The following is a 17416-nucleotide window of genomic DNA, read 5'->3' on the forward strand; positions in this document are numbered from 1 at the left end:
GAAAACTCCCTTCTTGCACCTAATGTACACAAAACATCATAAATCCTTTAACGTTTAGGACATTCCTGTTGATATGTCCTTGATTAAATGTTATCCTGAGAAATGTATTTGCTTAAAGTTGAATGGACTGCCTAATAAATGCATTTATTATCTATAATCTTAATGGAGAGGCTTCATACATTTCTGCATTCGTTCATTCATTAGTCCCTCTGATCCACATCTCTGATTCATTTCTATAAGTTCTGCATTTCTATTCTAAATCAAAGAGACAACTCCTCATGATTCACACTATCAGGTCAAGTTCAGTAGGCATTTATCTATCACTCCTCTTCCTTACCCACACCAGAGCCAATCAACAATCACCATACTGGTTCAAGCTCCTGCTAACATCTGACCAACACCAGCATCTGACTCTTCCTGGAATCAGAGTAATTGAAATGGAGTGATCATGTAATTATTTGTGTATCCTGTCAATAGCAACTGATGGGATTAAGTGAATTTCATAAAGGTTATGATGGTCAAGCTAGAGTGAGGCCGTATTCAGACTAAATCAGCCATTGTGGCGCACTGCCGCAGAGGTGTGAGGGGGTGTTAATCTGACGCGCCAGATGGTTTGTTACACAGAACCATCTGAGAAGTCGTCTATGGAAACTGATTGGAAAAGGGCAGGCACTTTCAAAAAATACTTGGTAGGTAATTAGATGAACCATCTGTTTATCACCGTCTATCACTGTCTTACCTTGCAAGGCAGCTGGATTTGTGTTGCTGACTGGACAAGTACATAACTTGAAGCCTGACAAGATGGATTCTTGCGTGATATCATGATCTTGTGAATCCAGCTGCCCATGTTTATTTGTGTTCTAGAACCTAATTGCTGTGAAACAGTCAGAAAATAACATTTTATTTATCTGATTCACTGGCTTTCTCGCTACCACCACTTCCTCTCCTCACTCACTCTCGAATTCTCTTGACCTCAGCTGCTCTCTGTCTCAGTCACTGGTGCTCTCATCTCTCTCTCTCTCTCTTTTTCTCTTATCATTTTTAAAAAGAGTCGGGAAGCCAACGGCAAAGTCTAACTTTACTTTTAACATTATCAGACAAAGAGAAATGTCTTCCCTTCTTCCTAGTAATGTCTTTGTCCTCCCTCATGGCAGAATTTTATAGCTCTGATCGGTCTGATAAAGTCGGGTTGCGTTTCTCCAAAAGTTGACCCTGGATCAGCTTTCTCGCTGCAGGCCAGTGCAGCACCACTGAAGCCAAACCCCCTGCAGCCTAAACGCACTGCCCCCATTCAAATGAATGGGAGGACTGATGTTTTTGCTGGAACGCCTGATTTGGTCTGAATACAGCCTCAATGTTTCTTGAGGTTCATTCTAACAATCATGCACCACTTGGATCTAACCTATGATTTATTAGCAATGTTGCGTTATCCATATTTATACTGATTAGAACATTGTTTACTCCACTAGTTACAAGGATGGCAATGTTGGCTGTAAGGAGCATCATCAGTGTCACTAGTGATTATTCATCTTGTTGTGTCACATGTTCAAGTTTTGAAGTTCTTCCTTGACTTGTGATAATGCCCTTTGTTCTTACATTTACTCCTCATGTTGACAGCTGATCCAGGAACAGCTTCTGGCACCAATGACTGCTGCTGGAAACAAACACAAGACATCATTAAGTGGGAGACGTCACTCAGTAGTGCTTTACATTATGGTCATGGATAGTATGTGTTGCTCTCCTGATCACTGTGTAACGTGTGTGTCACACCTACCTTTGTTTTGCTCTTTGTACACACAGCCAGACTCTCTCTGCAGCTCTTATGGACATTAACACCACAGTCTGCAAACATATGATAATCATTAGAAACAACTTTCAATGTTTTCAGCAGTATAAAGTGGCTTTCTCAAGTAGTAAGTATCATAAAACTAACTAAAACCGATACTGCAGTGTTACATTCACTGTCCAGTCAGCTGTCTGTGAGGATAAGCTACAATTATACAGTACACACAGGAGTGTTTGTGTCACATTATGACCTCATCCTTCATTTCCTGCACACACACTGTTTATCGAGCAAAGTTTTCCTCCACAGTAACACTGCTCTCGTAGTCATGGCGATGACAACACACACACAGACACACACAGAGTGATGCAACAGACTTCAAGACAGATAGAGAAGTTAGCCAGGCAGCAGGAGGCCCCTCCTTCTATCCTTCCATTCATGGAACAAACAGTGATCCATATCAACATGTCTAAAGCCTTGCTGCGAATGGACTACGTCAGCAAAATCCGAAACTTCAGTGATGGGCTCTGAACACTGACATCTTCATCTACACAGAGACAGTGACAGCAGACTTTCCTCCTGTTACTTATTCTCTTCTCATCTCACAGTATTTTAAAAGATTCAGGAACTTAACAATTATTGTTTTGATTCTAAAATCTAACAGAGTTATGAGCTACACTGTATGTTGTATTTATTGTACATTATAGCTACTTTTCTTGTGATACAGGTTAAACCTCATGTGGTGCCAAATGAGCTCTGCCTTGTAACTCAGCAACAAACCTCACATTGGCTTCAAGTCACATATTTCAAATCAGAAACTCTCCACATGTAACTTTCTGAAATTGTCCAACATTCAGGGGGCATGAATGAGAATTTCTCACCTCATGAGTTTCTATTCTTAAATATCTCTCATTTATGTGGTTTTGTAGTGGTTTTTATGATGTATTATTTTATATTGCTGTATGATGTATCTTTTTTGTAGCTTTTTATTTATGCTATTATTATTATTTTAATAAAAGTGTTTTAAAGTATGTCATATCAAATAGGCACATTTTGGATTAAGACAGCAACTGTTGCACTTTTCCAGTTAATGGACCAAATATGGTGTCACCCATGTCCCTTCTTGGACACTCCCCTTACCTCTCTGTTAGTCTGGGACAACAACTGGCCTGAAGCCACATGACCATATATGCGAACCATCTTTGTAGATGCCCCATTGGCTGATATGTTTCTGGATGTACATGATTAGTTATCTTTTATATTTTATATAATATTTTTATTTATATTTTTTTACCTTTTTGCTTCATACCTAACCTGCTCTATTTAAATGTTGTTTGTGATGTGTTTTATGATGATCTGATGAAGGCCACAAGCCAAAACACATTGGTCCAACAATAAAGTTGTTCTATATACTACAAGTGTTGCTGGAGTTTTGATCTCTTTAGACTTCTTTCCCTTCTCCATGCACCTTGGAATTAGGTGAAGTTGTGCCAGAAACCCCTACTCTGGATACAACATTCACACCCACTTCACGCAGTGATTGGTCTGCTGTGCCAAGGCTGGTCTCTCTAATACCCCGTTCTACCCTCTCTATAACGACCAACTTCTGACTCCGCCTTTGAGTGAAGCTGTTCGTAGCAACAGTGTAACACTTGATTTCCAATGTGGTTGGACAACACATCGTACAAACCAATTCTGGTCGACCATAAACCTTATAGTTAATCTTAGAGTTAATCCTTCCAGGGACTATGATTAGGGCTGTCAAAATGAATGTATTTTATTCAATTCAAAGTCCTTCTCTTCACTCTCAAAGCCCTCCACAACTAGTGAGGCCTACCTCACTGACACTCATGCCAACACCATGTGAGACCAGTCTCCTGTCCCATCATCATCCAACACCAGACCAAGGCTGACAGGGTCTTCTCTATAGCCACCCCCTCCTTCTGGAACTCTCTCCTCAAACACATCCACCACTGCACCCATCAACAGTGCTTTTAATATTTCATTTAATATCCTGTCTCTGTAGTGTGGTTTCAGTTCTCTAAGATCTTTTATCTTTATCTTGAAAACCATTCTGTATACAGTTGAAACTGTATTATTATTAATTAATATGAGATGATGATAATCATCCTTTCAACTCTGCCCTGAGGTGCACTTTGATTAAAAGTCAAAAAGCAGTATGAAGTTAGAGAGAGCAAGCAAGTCAGACTAAGAACTGAATAAACAGAACACACAAACAAAGCTCAATCAAAAACACCATCTCAGTCCGATGTTCAGTGTTATAATTCAGTTGAGTGTTAATTTGATTGTAGCATTGGTGGTTAGATTCCCAAGAGATAAACGGAAATGAGAGAGAGATGCCATTGTGAAACGACTTAAGAAAAAGAGGTGGCCGCAGAGGAGGAGGAGGAATAAAAAGAGGAAGAAGGGAGGAGGGAAAGAAAAGAGGAAGAAAATAAGGAAGAAGGGAGAGAAAGTTAAAATGAGAGAGAGAGGGGAAGAAGAAACCTTGTTTGGTCCTCAGAACAAGGACAAAGTAGAAAGAAAGAAGAGGAGAAAAGACAAAGAGTTTGTCTTACTGTTGCAGAGGAAGGAGTCCTTATTGTGTAGAGGTTTGATACAGTGCTGACAGGCAGTGGAAGGAGAGGGACTGACTGGGATGAAGAGATGACCATTTGCAGTCTTCTTTTCTCTCTCCTTACTCTCTCGTTCCTTCTCTCCTCTCCTCTCCTTCTCCTTCTCCTGGAAGCAATAAAGGAGAGATACAGATAATCAATATAGTAAACAGTCAGGAAATTCAGCTGAGAATATGTTTATACACTAAATAAGCAGTTATATATGTTTTTGTATAATCACATTATTTAAATACTTTCATAATTCAAAGTGCTTTATCATAAAGCAGTCCTGCTCAGTACTTAACAACATTACCCACAATGGCCTATTATGCCTGGATATACAGTGTTAGCTATCACTGCCTAAGCAGTATGACAAAATCTCATGAAACTTTAGTCCTGACACCATGATGGCAGAGGTTTTTCTATTTTATGCAAATTAAATCGACAACACAACAACAAATCCACATGGCTGAAGTTGCTACTGTGACACAGGAACCAGGAACCGTAACATCTCACAGTCATGAACTGTTTGTTTGTGCTTTTAATAACCAGAACTGAAAATACTAGAAGCTGTATGACATGTATTCATGATCATCTGGGAACCATGAATATCGTGATATTGATCTTCCTGCAGCTACAAAAATCATCATCTGGGAATCATGAATATCCATGATAACATGAAACTTTTAAATTCCTTTTCAACTGTTTTAAACAGAACTTAATTCATGAATCCAGTGATCACTTCAGCAATAAATAGAAATGTCACGACACATGTATTGATGATTGTAGTAGTTTTGAGTTTTCACATTCACACCCACATTCATATTCATACTCACACTTTAATGATAAAATAAGTACACGTTCCATTGGTAACACTACTATGGTATTATCCTGTCTGATCTGGTATAAACGTAATAGTTTGGTTGCTTAGTTACAGCATCAACGGAAAATGAAACTTGTAAGCAAACCAGCGGTAAAGACATTGCTGTGAGAATGATTCAAAAACAATGCAGACAGACACCTAACTCACATAATTGTGACTCATACTTTCCATCATCCCAAATATTTCGGCAGTAGTAGCATTAGCAAGTAGATGCTTATTCAACTTAAAACAACTTGTAGAACACTATTTTTTCTATGTTTATGCCCTGTGGAATTTCCAGACAAAACTGCACAAAACATGGTGAGCAGGGTTTCAGTGTGTCAGGAAGTTCATGCTATATTTGTTCTGACATTTGTGACATTTGTCATGACACGCAGACACACACACAATCACACAGAGCACAGCTATCCTTGTTGACATGACATTGACTTCCATTCATGGTGGACAGCCTAACCCAAACCCTAATGTTAACCTAACCTTAACCTAACCTCAATTCATACCTTAACCCTAACCTTAAAGCAAGGGTAGGTCATGTATTGTGATGTAATGTAAGCCTTTTCTGTTATATTTGTTTAATTTCTCTGTACATCCCAACAGCAATTAATAAACCAAATGCTCTGACAATAAAAAATATCCAATATCTGTAGCTGGCCCAGAGCTGTAATAAATCCGTCGAATTGCTACCTGTCTGTCAACCTACATACCTGCCTGCCTGTCTGCGCACACTCTGTGCACATGACACAGAAAGTTTGGAGGCCAGGTGAGCAGTGGGATACCGACAAATAGGAAGTAACAGGACTCCATGAATTGCAGAAGGAGAGAAGAAAAAGACAAGAATTTCAACAGAAAACAGAATAACCATTGCTGGACGATAGTCAACAACTCAACAGCGCATAATCTTATCAACAACGCTGGAGAGAGAGAGAGACTTTCAATGGAAGTGAATTCCGCTCCCAGCAGTGAAAGGCAATATCACTCGAATTCAAGCAGGGAGATGAGACACTCATTACTTTTTTGGCAGACTTTAAACAGGTGTGAGGCGGTCCTGTTTACCATTTACTAAAGTTTGTGTTTGTGTGAGTGAGTGTTGTAGTATAGTTGTGTTGCGTGTGCGTATGAAACACATGCATATGCCTGTATTTGTCTGGTGGGAGGGGCTTAGGACAGAGAGGAAAGGGGGGAGAGCTGCAGGAGGAGGGCTTCATTTTCAAATTCTGGCTTTTTTTTTTCAATTTCAATTAAATTCAATTTTATTTATATAGCATCAAATCACAACAGAAGTTATCTCTACACTTTTCACATGCATTTTTTGCCTTTTCCAGAACACTACCTACCCCAGCTTTAACCAGAACCTCAGAAATGACATTTTGCCTCATTAGGACCGGGCTTTGGTGCCCATGAGGACTACTGGTCCTGACAGATCGGTGTTTATACCAGAAAAGGTCTCAAAGAGGTAGCAAAAACACACACAAACACACACACAGACACACACACTACCATCCTCTTACCTCATCCGATCTGGTTTCTCCTCTCCACTTTACAGAGCGATTGAACCTCTTACTCAGCATGGCTGACATCAGCTTGTTTCTTTTACTTTTTTCCTGTCTCTGTCTTTCTCCTGTCTGTCTCTCCACTCTGTCTGTCTGTCTGTCTGTCTGTCTGTCTGTCTGCCTGTCTCTCACTTTTTCTATCACTCTGTCTAACACTTGTGAATCCCGTCTAGGTGGATTTCTTTCTCTTTCTGTCTGTCTGCTTGTCTGAGCATCCTGTTGCTGTCTTCTAGATTGAATTATTGTGTACAAGCTGCTGCTGCACGTCTGTCTGCTTTAAAATCAGGAAGTGAGCTAGCAGACATCAGTGCATCAACACACAGATCACTGGAAGTTCCTCTTTCACTGCACCTTGTCTGTCTGCAGTGTTTTGCAGAATTCTTGTCATCGCCTTAAAGCTACCGTTCAGCCTGTACCCAAAACATATGATTCTATCAAAAATGTTGTTGACAGAAATGGTGAATAATCTTTTATTAGGCACCATTAGGTGTTGATAGTAGATTACAGATTTTAGTGAATTACACTGTATGCATCACATTTTTCATCAACTTTTATTTCTTTTATTTTATTTCAACTTTTATCATTGTAGTTTTAGAGGCTTAAGCTTAAAATATTCTTATTTATCTTAGTCTATAGTGTATTCTGTTCTGTTACATATGTATATATACATACATATATGTTTGTATGTATTGAGCTTCACTTCTACTTTTAGTTTGCGGGGGAGGGGGAATGTTTTTAAACGACTTTAAATGTGTCAAAAACTTTTAAAGAACCTTTTTAAAAAGTTGAAATAGTTTAAGAGTTGGATTATTTATGATGCAAAAATGAAACACCCCAGCAAACTTAAAACTAACCTGAAATCATATTAAGAAGTGGAAAATAATCCCAAATGTGTCTATGAAACTATGGCATTAGCAATGCTGGCAGGAGGAAGAACATGTTGGACAAAAACTGTAAATAAATATTCTGCAGAAATCAAAATCCAGTTTTATTTTGTATCTCTTCTTCTTTTAAATATTCAAAACTTGTGCATTTCGCATTTACACTGTTAACATTTTACACCTGTAGTTCAGTTCACATGATCCAGACCAATGAAAACAAAGATGCTCTGTTATGTATGATGTGTGTGTGACTGACAGGTAACTCATTCATTTTGGTGATGTCATCCTGCATCATCAGGCTACAGACTACTAAAGAGATTATATTCTTAATGGTTCTCATGATCAGCAGAATTTAATGGCGCTTAAGTTTTAAATTGAAATACTAAAATCATACATCTATTACCACAATAGATGTTGACATGTGGTGGGAATCACATGAGCCACACAAGAGTCCGTCTGAAAGCTTTTCAAGCTGTCTCAGCCCAGCTGTTTGGCCTGCACAAGAGTTTGATTAACAGCTTTCACTTCAGAGTTCAACTGAACTGAAACAAACATGTTAGGTGTGAAAACAACTTCACTGTTGCTTTCCGTAATTAACTTTGCTGGCCACAGCGTTATGACAGAATGGAAGTTTCACAAGTCACTTAAAGTAATCAGTGATTATTTAGGAGGAAATTGACAGCTGATTACGCAAACATGATACACATAACGCAGTGACACAGTAAGACCGAGCCTCCTCCTGTCACTATTGATGTCTTATGCCAGACATGTTATTAAGGCTATTGAGTATATCTCTGATTATTCTCATGATTATTCAAGTACTATTATTAGAATAATTTTAAATGTGAGAGGAAATGATTCATGATTCATGAGATTCAGATTCATGAGTTCTAAGAATCAACTTCATCTAAAATGAACTGTAGCCCTATTTTCTGTGCATTAGATTTCCTTGATCTAATGGGAAAAAGAGACCTACTAGATAAGATATAGATTTCCATAATATGATTATATAATAATGATTTAAACTATCAGAACAAATGTCAGGGCTAAAAAGGTTAACTCAGTTGCAAGCACACACACACATACACACACACACACACACACACACACGTGTTACATCTACCCTCCTGTGTGTGTGTGTGTGTGTGTTCACTGCACATAATTCACATACTGCACATCTCGTTTTGTCTTGTGTTACAAATCCAGTGCACCCCTTTCCTTTACAGCGGTGCACTTTCACCCATCCCTAAAAGCCCAAACTCACTCTCACTGGGAATCCACATAGTAGTTGAGATGTGAGCAGCGCATAAGTGCACTTTATCCCTTCAATCCACACTAACTCCTCGACTTGCGTTTAGCGTCTCTGTCCACAGAAGCAACCAACAATGCAATAAGCAAAACACTAGGTCACTAGGTATCCTGCTTTACCAAGAACAACTCTGGTGTATAAAAAATATAAATATGGTTTCAAATACCAAAAAAAGTCCACTCTATGAAACACAGCACTAACATGACAAATAAGAATGACCAAATATGACCGTCAGTCTCAAGTCATTGTACTGACTGCCATGTCAGGGACTGCCTAATATTTCCTTAAGATATTGGTCAGTGTGAATTTTGCTTGTGCATGTACGCTGCTTTCATTTGTTGTGGGTTTTATTACCTTTCCTTTCTTGCTCATCTTGCTGCGGAGGTAGCTAAATGTCCGACTGATTTTGGCACCTCCTTTTCCCTCAGTTTCGCTCCGCAGCGGCCCTGGCTCCTCCTCTGAAATACTGACAAACACAAAGAGCCATTATGAAACCATTTCTGTTTTGACACACATTCTGTAGCAATGAGGAGTGGAATGGAAATTATGAGAAAAGTCTGCCAATTTGAATACTTACTACAAGAGACAGTGCATGTGTTGGTGTACAGTGTGTTGATTGCTTTTTTTAACAGATGAAAATACAGTAAAGTACAATTTGACAGTGAAATCTTTTTCTGCTTAAGAGTGAGGTTTAAAAGCATAATTCCAGTTAATAATAGAAACATTACTAACAGTAAAACAAAATTAGCTTAATCACTTTCCTTTCTTACCTGTATTCAAGTGATCCAGAGTTACTGGAGAATGAGCTGGCCCCTGTAGGAAGCAGACAGGACAGACACCATCTGATCAGACTAACACAGCTGCTATACTGTATGGCAGTGATGTTTCAATGATACCTTCAAGAAATCTGGTCAAACTGAATGTTGAGGCAACAAGACAAGGGATCAGTTATCAGCTTCAATGTGGGCATAAGCAATAGGTAGGTAGTTTTCCTGATCTACTGTATTACAATCAGGTACATTAAAGCTGTTTCCACAACAGCCCGACTGATTACTGTCCCATCAGGTCATTTGATCAAAGGGGTGTTGCCGTCCAGTAAAAAACATCTGCAGGGGATACAGCTGTGATTCCTCCCTCTAAGCTCTTACAGGAGCCTGCTCTCTACTTGCTCTTTGTCTCCTACAAGGTGCATTTAAGGGATTGATAGACCCTTGATGATGGCGAAGGGAGAACGATTTCCAGGTCACGGCTGCAGGATGGAGGAGTGAGGATGGGAGGAAGCATAAATTAGCAGAATGGAAAGCAGCCTAGGTGCTCTGAATGTGAAGACTGCTCATAAACTCAATCTCACTGTTAGCTTTGCTTTAGCTTTTACTATTGGGGGACATTGTGGGCTTTGGATAGAGTAGAGTAGTCGGGAGTAGGTAGGGTAGAGTAGTATGGAGCATTTTTAGAGGAGGTTGGATGGTTGTGTGTGTTCTTATCATAATGTGTTTGTGATTTTGTCTCTTTTATTGTTTGATTTGAAAAGTAAAATAACTAAGTTGAATAAGAGCTTCAAAATAGTTTGAAAGTATATATTTTCATTTGTGACAGAACACGTCTAGCTGTGTCCCCCTGCTTCTGTTCTTGGTGCTGGGGTTAACACTATATTGGTCAGACAGCAAATGATTGTATTTTTCTAAAATGTCAGAATATTCCTTTAAAGGTAAGGCGATTTGAATGTTTTAAGGTTAAGATGTCAATAAAGGTCTAGAAGTAATTTCATTTTAGTAAAAGGACCAAGTAGCATTATTATTATTAAGTAGCATTTTGATAGCGGCCACTTGTACAAAGCAGGGAGTATTAAAGGATAGACAGAGGTCAGTTACCATATGTTTGGAATGGGAAAAATTAAAATGGACAGAACAGACACCCCTGAACTCTTAACGTCCAAAGATGCTTGTAGTTTTAGGTGTAAAAAGCTGAGGAGTTGCAAGGAGGTGCCTTGATTGTCCATTCTGATTCTGTGGCTCTAGGGAGGTGACTACGTTTAGTGAGCACTTATTTTGGTCGAGCAGCGTTACAGGACACCACACTGAGGGAGGAAACACAGGACAACAGCCATGACAGGCATTCTAAATTAATCGTACTTACTCCCTCCCCCCTCTTCCTCTTCACTGTAGGAAGTGCCAATAGAAAAGAAGTGTCTATTTTTGGGGAGGAGCGGGGAGATACTGAGGGAGAAGCTGATTCGCCGCTTTGATCGAGGAAATCCAGTCACTAAAGGGTGTAGCAAGGGGAGTAGCAGGAGGAACAGGAAATAGAAAGCTCAATTTAATTGCAAGAGATGAATAATACATCAAAATTCAAAACCACAAGTGAAGTGAAATGAAAGATAATGAGAAGAAGAAAAGAATAAAAATCCACCAAATGAAGGAGAATGATTTTAACTCACCATCTACATCCTGGTGACTGATGGCAACCATTGAGATGGATTTGGTGAGGGTTTGATGATGGAACATGGCAGGACAGTGGGTTGCCATAGACAGGACCTGGCGAGATGTCTAAAAACACACAGACAAACACAAGTGGACAAAATAAGTTAAAATAAATGAAACAAACACAAATTCAACCTGAAGATGTATACAGTAGTTGACGATCCAAAATCCCAAGTGTTCAACCAAAATGCAACACATCCATATTCATATGATAGATTTAGAAAGTCTCATTTTGGGAGACGTATGGTACTTTTTAACATTTCTACATTGTACAAACGCAATTGGAGTGGAAAAGTAAAAGTCTTTGCCCACCACTGAGCTGCTGCCTGGAAGCTGCTCACAAAATAAATGGACCTAATAGGTTTTTGATGGAACTCTGGTATGTAAGAAAGACTGAAATATGTAGAAAAGCATAGGCAATGCTTTCCAAAGCTCGGTGATCTTCCTAATGTGTGTTCTTGTCCCCACATAGACCTTGTGAAACAATGCCTTCCAGAGTGCAAGACATCATCTCTTCCAATAAGCTGGGTATTTTTTTTTGTCATGGAAACTAATAGAGGCCACACCTCCTGATTATGCATATCTGCATCAGCCCATGCTTTCTGGTCACAGTGGTGGTGTTGCTGTAATGTATAGGAGTATTTTAACTTGCTCTCCTGCTTCCTTTGGTGCTTTCTCTACTTTTGAATTTCTGGGATTTGTGCTAAATGGTAAATTACCTGTATTGTGTATTATAGTCTATAGACCACCGAATCAGAACACAGCCTTTCTTAGTGAATTTTCTAAGTTCCTTTCTGTTGTCATGTCAAGATATGACAGGGTTTTAATTTTAGGTGATTTTAATATACAAGTGCTTTATGCTGTCCTTCTAATACATTGGCTACTGATTTTTTGCATCTTATTGACTCTTTTAATTGAGAATGCAATCTGTGACCTGCCCAATACATGTTAAAATCATATGCTGAATTTAGTCCTTTCCTTTGAACTTTTGCTTAGCAATTTTGTTCTACACGACATCTGTGTGTCTGAACACAATGTTATTTTATTTGATACTGAGCTTCCTCTATCCATACCAAAACTGCCTGCCCCAACTCGCTCCCGTATAATCAACTCTACCACACCCAGCCCGTTTTCCAGTGCCTATAGTGCTGATTCCACAGTCCCAGTTATTGAATCCTCCTCTACCCGTTTAAACACTGATGACCTAACAGACCTCTTCCACAAGTCTTGTCTGTCTATCCTAGACTCTATTGCCCCTTTTATGACCAGAACTAGGAGGACTAATGCAGACCCTTGGCTGAAGGAATCCACATGCTCTATTAGAGGGGATTGCCAGAAAGCAGACCGTAAGTGGATAAAAGACCGACTGCATGTCTCCTATGAAATGCATAAGGAGCTTCTAATCAAGTACCAATCCTCTGTTAAAGATGCAAAAGCAAAATAACTCTCAGATATCATGACCGAGAGAAGTCATAACTCCAGGATCCTGTTAAGCACCATAAACTCTGTAGTTAACCCCTCTGCTGCTCCACTACAAATTCTTCTTAAATAGGCTGTGAGCAGTTCAAATATTTCTAAACAAAATTGACAGCATTAGACTGTATTCAGACCAAATCGGGTGGTGTTGCCCACCGCTGAAAACAACGTTTTATTGATCTGATTCACCAGCTTTCTCACTACCAGCGCTCCCTCTCTTCATTCACTCTCCAGCTCGCTCGACCACAGCTGCTCTCTCTCTCTCTCTCTTTTTCTCTCGTCTTTTTTAACATGAGTCAGGAGGTCGATAGCAAAGTGTAACTTCACTTTTAATGTTATCAAGTGAAGAGAAATGTGCTCCCCTCCTCCTAGTATTGTCTTTTTACTCCCTCATGGCAGAGCTTACAGCTCAGTCTGATCTCCGGCTGTGATTGGCCACTGCAGCTTTCAGCCGCAGTGAGTTGAGTTGCGTTTCTCCAAAAACTGACTATGGCTCGACTTTCCAGCTGTAGTCCGGTGAAGCACAGCAGCAGCCAAAACACCCACAGCCGAAATGTACTACCCCCATTCAAATGAATGGGAGAACTGGCTTTTTTTCTGCACCGCCTCATTTGGTCTGAATATGGCCTTAGGTCAAATATCTTGCACCCTATCAAAGATTTCTCACTGACTGTTGACGACCCTCCTGCTTTTAATAATTTCCACCCTGTCCTTTTATCCCTGCTTGGTTGCATAATTGCAGGCATGAAACCCACTAGCTGTCAGCTTGATATAATTCCAATAAAGCTCAGAAAACAGTCACTTGCAGCAGTTGGTCCTAGCATACTGAAGATTTTTAACAGTTCTTTAGCCACAGGTGCAGTCCCATCTTGTTTAAACATGCCATAGTTCACCCACTCCTTAAGAAACCTGGTCTTGACCTGGCTCTTCCAAATAATTTTAGGCTAATTTCTAAGCTTTCTTTCTAATTTAAGGTTTTAGAAAAGGTTGTTTTTAATCAGATTCTGTCCATTTTAAACCAAACCAATATTTTTGAGAAATTCCAGTTAGGGTTCCGCCAACACTGCAGCACAGAGACAGCTCTCCTAAGAGTAACAAATGACCTCCTCTGTGCTGCAGATGTCAGTACATGCTCTATCTTAATTCTTCTAGATCTCTTCTAGATCTAGATCTGCAGCTTTTGACTCTGTCAACCACACAGTTCTCCTGTATTGCTTGACACAATGGGTTGGCATTTCTGGAACCACCCTTGATTGGTTCCACTCTTACATTTTAAACAGACAATTCACTGTTTCCACTGGAAGCTCATCCTCAACACCTGCAAATATTTCATGAGGGATTCTGCAGGGTTCAGTTTTAGGTCCACTTCTTTTCTGTGTTTACATGGTCCCATTGGGAAGAATTATCTAAACCAATTACATCTCTTTTCACTGCTACCCTGATGATACTCAGATCTACCTCCCCCTCAATTCCCAAAATCAGGCAAATGTAACCCAATTACAAAACTGTCTCCAAGACAGGCTCAAAACTTCCTTCAGTTAAACGAGGACAAGACAGAGATCCTACTTGATAGCCCACCACATCATACCACTGTTACTGCCAAGAAGCTCAATCACCTTTCCGCCTACATCAGACCACATGCTAAGAACCTGGGTGTTATATTTGATAGTGATCTAAATATCAACAGGCAGGTAAATTCCGTTGTCAGGTCCAGCTTCTTCCAACTCAGAACCATCTCCAAAATTAGGCATTTCCTCTCACCCTCTGACTTCATTCATGCACTAATATAATCCCAGCTGGACTACTGTAACTCTCTCAGGCTACAATTTCCTGTTTACAACTAATCCATGCTCTTGCCCCTACATATATCTCAGAACTTCTCACCCCAGATCCCACACAGCACCACCAGTCCCCTCAGATCCTCCCACCGTGGTATGTTGGCTGTAACAGGGCTTTTACTGTAGTGGTTCCTTGGCTTTGGAATAGACAGGCTGAGTCTGTCTGTGCTTTTAAGATGCATTTTAAGACCCATTGTTATTCTCTTGCTTTTAATTGTGTTGAATCTGTTTTTATTTCTATCTGATTTCTTGGAATTTAAATTGAGTTTAAATTTGTTTCTATATTAATCATACTTTATTTTCATAACATCTGTTATGTACATATATGTCCTTATACTTGTATGTGTATACATATGTCTGTCTTTGTGAAGCACTTTGGTGCAAACCCTGTTTGCTTTTTGAAGTGCTATATAAATAAAATAAACTTGAAACTTGAAACATTAACTTTAAAAACAGATTTATATGACAGGTTCACAATTGCTCAAGACTGTTGTTTTTTTTTAAAAAAAAAAAAACAACAGTCAGGTGTCCATATGAACATTGAAAGAGGATTTCCCCGAGGCAATCATTCCTTCAAACTTTTTCTCACAAGTATATACAGTACATGTCAGAACCAAGCGGGTAGCTCCTGGTCTGAAAAGTGTAGCCAATTCGGAAGTGCCTCAAACCTGCATTCTTTCTAATGGCCAGCAAGGGGCGACTTCACTGGCTGCAAAAAGAAGTCTGATTGTATAGAAGTCTATGAGAATACAACCCCACTTCTCACTTGATTTATTATCTCAGTAAACACTTTCCTAATGAGTGTATGGTCTCCATCTCTAGTATCAAGTCTTCTTCAATGCATCATGATGTTCATTTTGTAAATTATGGCCCCATTTAGAGTAAAATAGATGATAAAGCACCACACGCTTTAGGGCATGGCTACATTGTGATTGACAAGTTACTACCACAGTGACAACATTGATTACGTACTGTAACAATGGTGTAACCCAGGATACACAGAGTATAGGTGTAGCTGCTGCTATTTCACAATTTCACAATTAACTTCATTAAAGTTAATTGTAACATTTTGGTTGCCTAAACAAGTCTTGTTCAGAGTTTGGTTGTGATAAAAGGCCCTCTAAGGAGTCAGATGTTAATTTTTTCTGGTGAGCACATTTTGTTCTAATGGTTGTAGGCCTGTTTTTCGCTAGCGGAAATTACCATTAGCATTATCACCGTTAACCATAGATCGTAAACGCACCATGCTGACCAAGCTAGCAGCTAGCTCTGCTGGTCAGCTCCACCCTCTCGTCCAAATACGGTCACTTCTGGCTCCAAAAATCAAACATGGTGATGGTGAAATCCAAGATGGCGATGGTCAAATCGCTAAATTCAAGGCTTCAAAACTGCAGTCCACAAACCACTGGGTGATGTCACTGTGACTATGTCCATATGTCCAGACACATACCTGATTATCAATGCGGATTCCATCTCCTTCTTGTTCCTCCTCAGTGAGGGAGACCAGCGAGCCTCTATGCTGGCCGTCCAGGCGTAAACTCCTCCCGCTGGTCCTCTCCTCTTGATCACTGAGACTGGGGCATGCTGCCTGGACCGCTTCGCTCTCCACCACCAGACCCTCCAGACTGTAGCTGTGTGGAAGGAGAAAAGGCAAAACATATAACTGACTGCATTTTATCATGTCCTTTACATGCTGTTGTGCCATACAGAATGCTTTTCTAGATCTCTGAATGTGTTCATACTACATTTTATTTGAAGATGACGTGTTGTACACACTTGACCATCTTTGGAGTATGTTTTGTATTTAAACAATCCTTCAGAAATGCAAATAGGAGCAGGTTTCTTCAGCACATTATCAGCAGTTTGACCTGTACTGTTTACCTTCTGTTGTCTATTTGCTCTTGATCAGGATGAAGCAGGTTGGATGGACACCAACTCATACTGGAGACATGGGAGAGATAGACAGATGAAGGATGGATGATGGAAGATGTGGGAGAAAGAAATGATTAGATGGTTGATGAAAGGAATGTTTCAAATCAAGAATGATACGCAGGAGGATTAATGATGATGACACAATGATGTTTTAGATGAGAGATACAGCGCTGCTTGAAAATTTGTGAACCCTTTTGAATTTTCTGTATTTCTGCATAAATATGACTTAAAACATGATCAGATATTTACAAGTCCTAAAACTAGATAAAGTGAACCCAATTAAACAAATGAGACAAATAATAAACTTTTTAATTTATTTATTAAGGAAAATGATCCAATCCTACATATTTGTGTGAGGCAAAAGTATGTGAACCCTTTCTTTCAGTAACTGGTGTGACCCCCTTTTGCAGCAATAACTTCAACCAAATGTTTCCAGTAACTGTTTATCAGCTCTGCACATCAGCTTGGAGGAATTTTAGGCCATTCGTCCTTACAGAACAGTCTCAACTCAGGGATGTTGTGGGCTTCTTTGCATGAATTGCCCGACTCAGGTCCTTCCACAGCATTTCTTTAGGATTAAGGTCAGGATTTTGACTTAACCACTCCAAAACATTATCTTTCTTCTGCTTTAACCATTCTTTGGTAGAACGACTTGTGTGTTTAGGCTCG

The 17416-nt window shown here is 39.6% G+C and overlaps 1 protein-coding gene across 6 annotated transcripts in view; it reads right to left on the minus strand.

The window, feature by feature from the left end:
• The window catches only part of akap13 (A-kinase anchoring protein 13), a 166450-nt gene that overhangs the window by 25939 nt on the left and 123095 nt on the right, over positions 1-17416 (minus strand). For 2 of the 6 annotated variants that reach the window (XM_067588651.1, XM_067588649.1), the window contains exons 17-25: positions 16697-16756; positions 16266-16446; positions 11459-11567; positions 11158-11283; positions 9792-9834; positions 9376-9487; positions 4363-4525; positions 1775-1842; positions 1597-1654 (exon numbers count right to left, since the gene is read on the minus strand). In XM_067588651.1, the coding sequence (XP_067444752.1) occupies positions 1597-1654; positions 1775-1842; positions 4363-4525; positions 9376-9487; positions 9792-9834; positions 11158-11283; positions 11459-11567; positions 16266-16446; positions 16697-16756 (920 nt within the window). The remainder of the gene's footprint in view (positions 1-1596; positions 1655-1774; positions 1843-4362; positions 4526-9375; positions 9488-9791; positions 9835-11157; positions 11284-11458; positions 11568-16265; positions 16447-16696; positions 16757-17416) is intronic. The other 4 variants (XM_067588653.1, XM_067588652.1, XM_067588650.1 and 1 more) reach the window with 3 other exon arrangements.

This window comes from Thunnus thynnus, chromosome 5, assembly GCF_963924715.1.
Source record: "Thunnus thynnus chromosome 5, fThuThy2.1, whole genome shotgun sequence".
Lineage (NCBI taxonomy): Eukaryota > Metazoa > Chordata > Actinopteri > Scombriformes > Scombridae > Thunnus > Thunnus thynnus.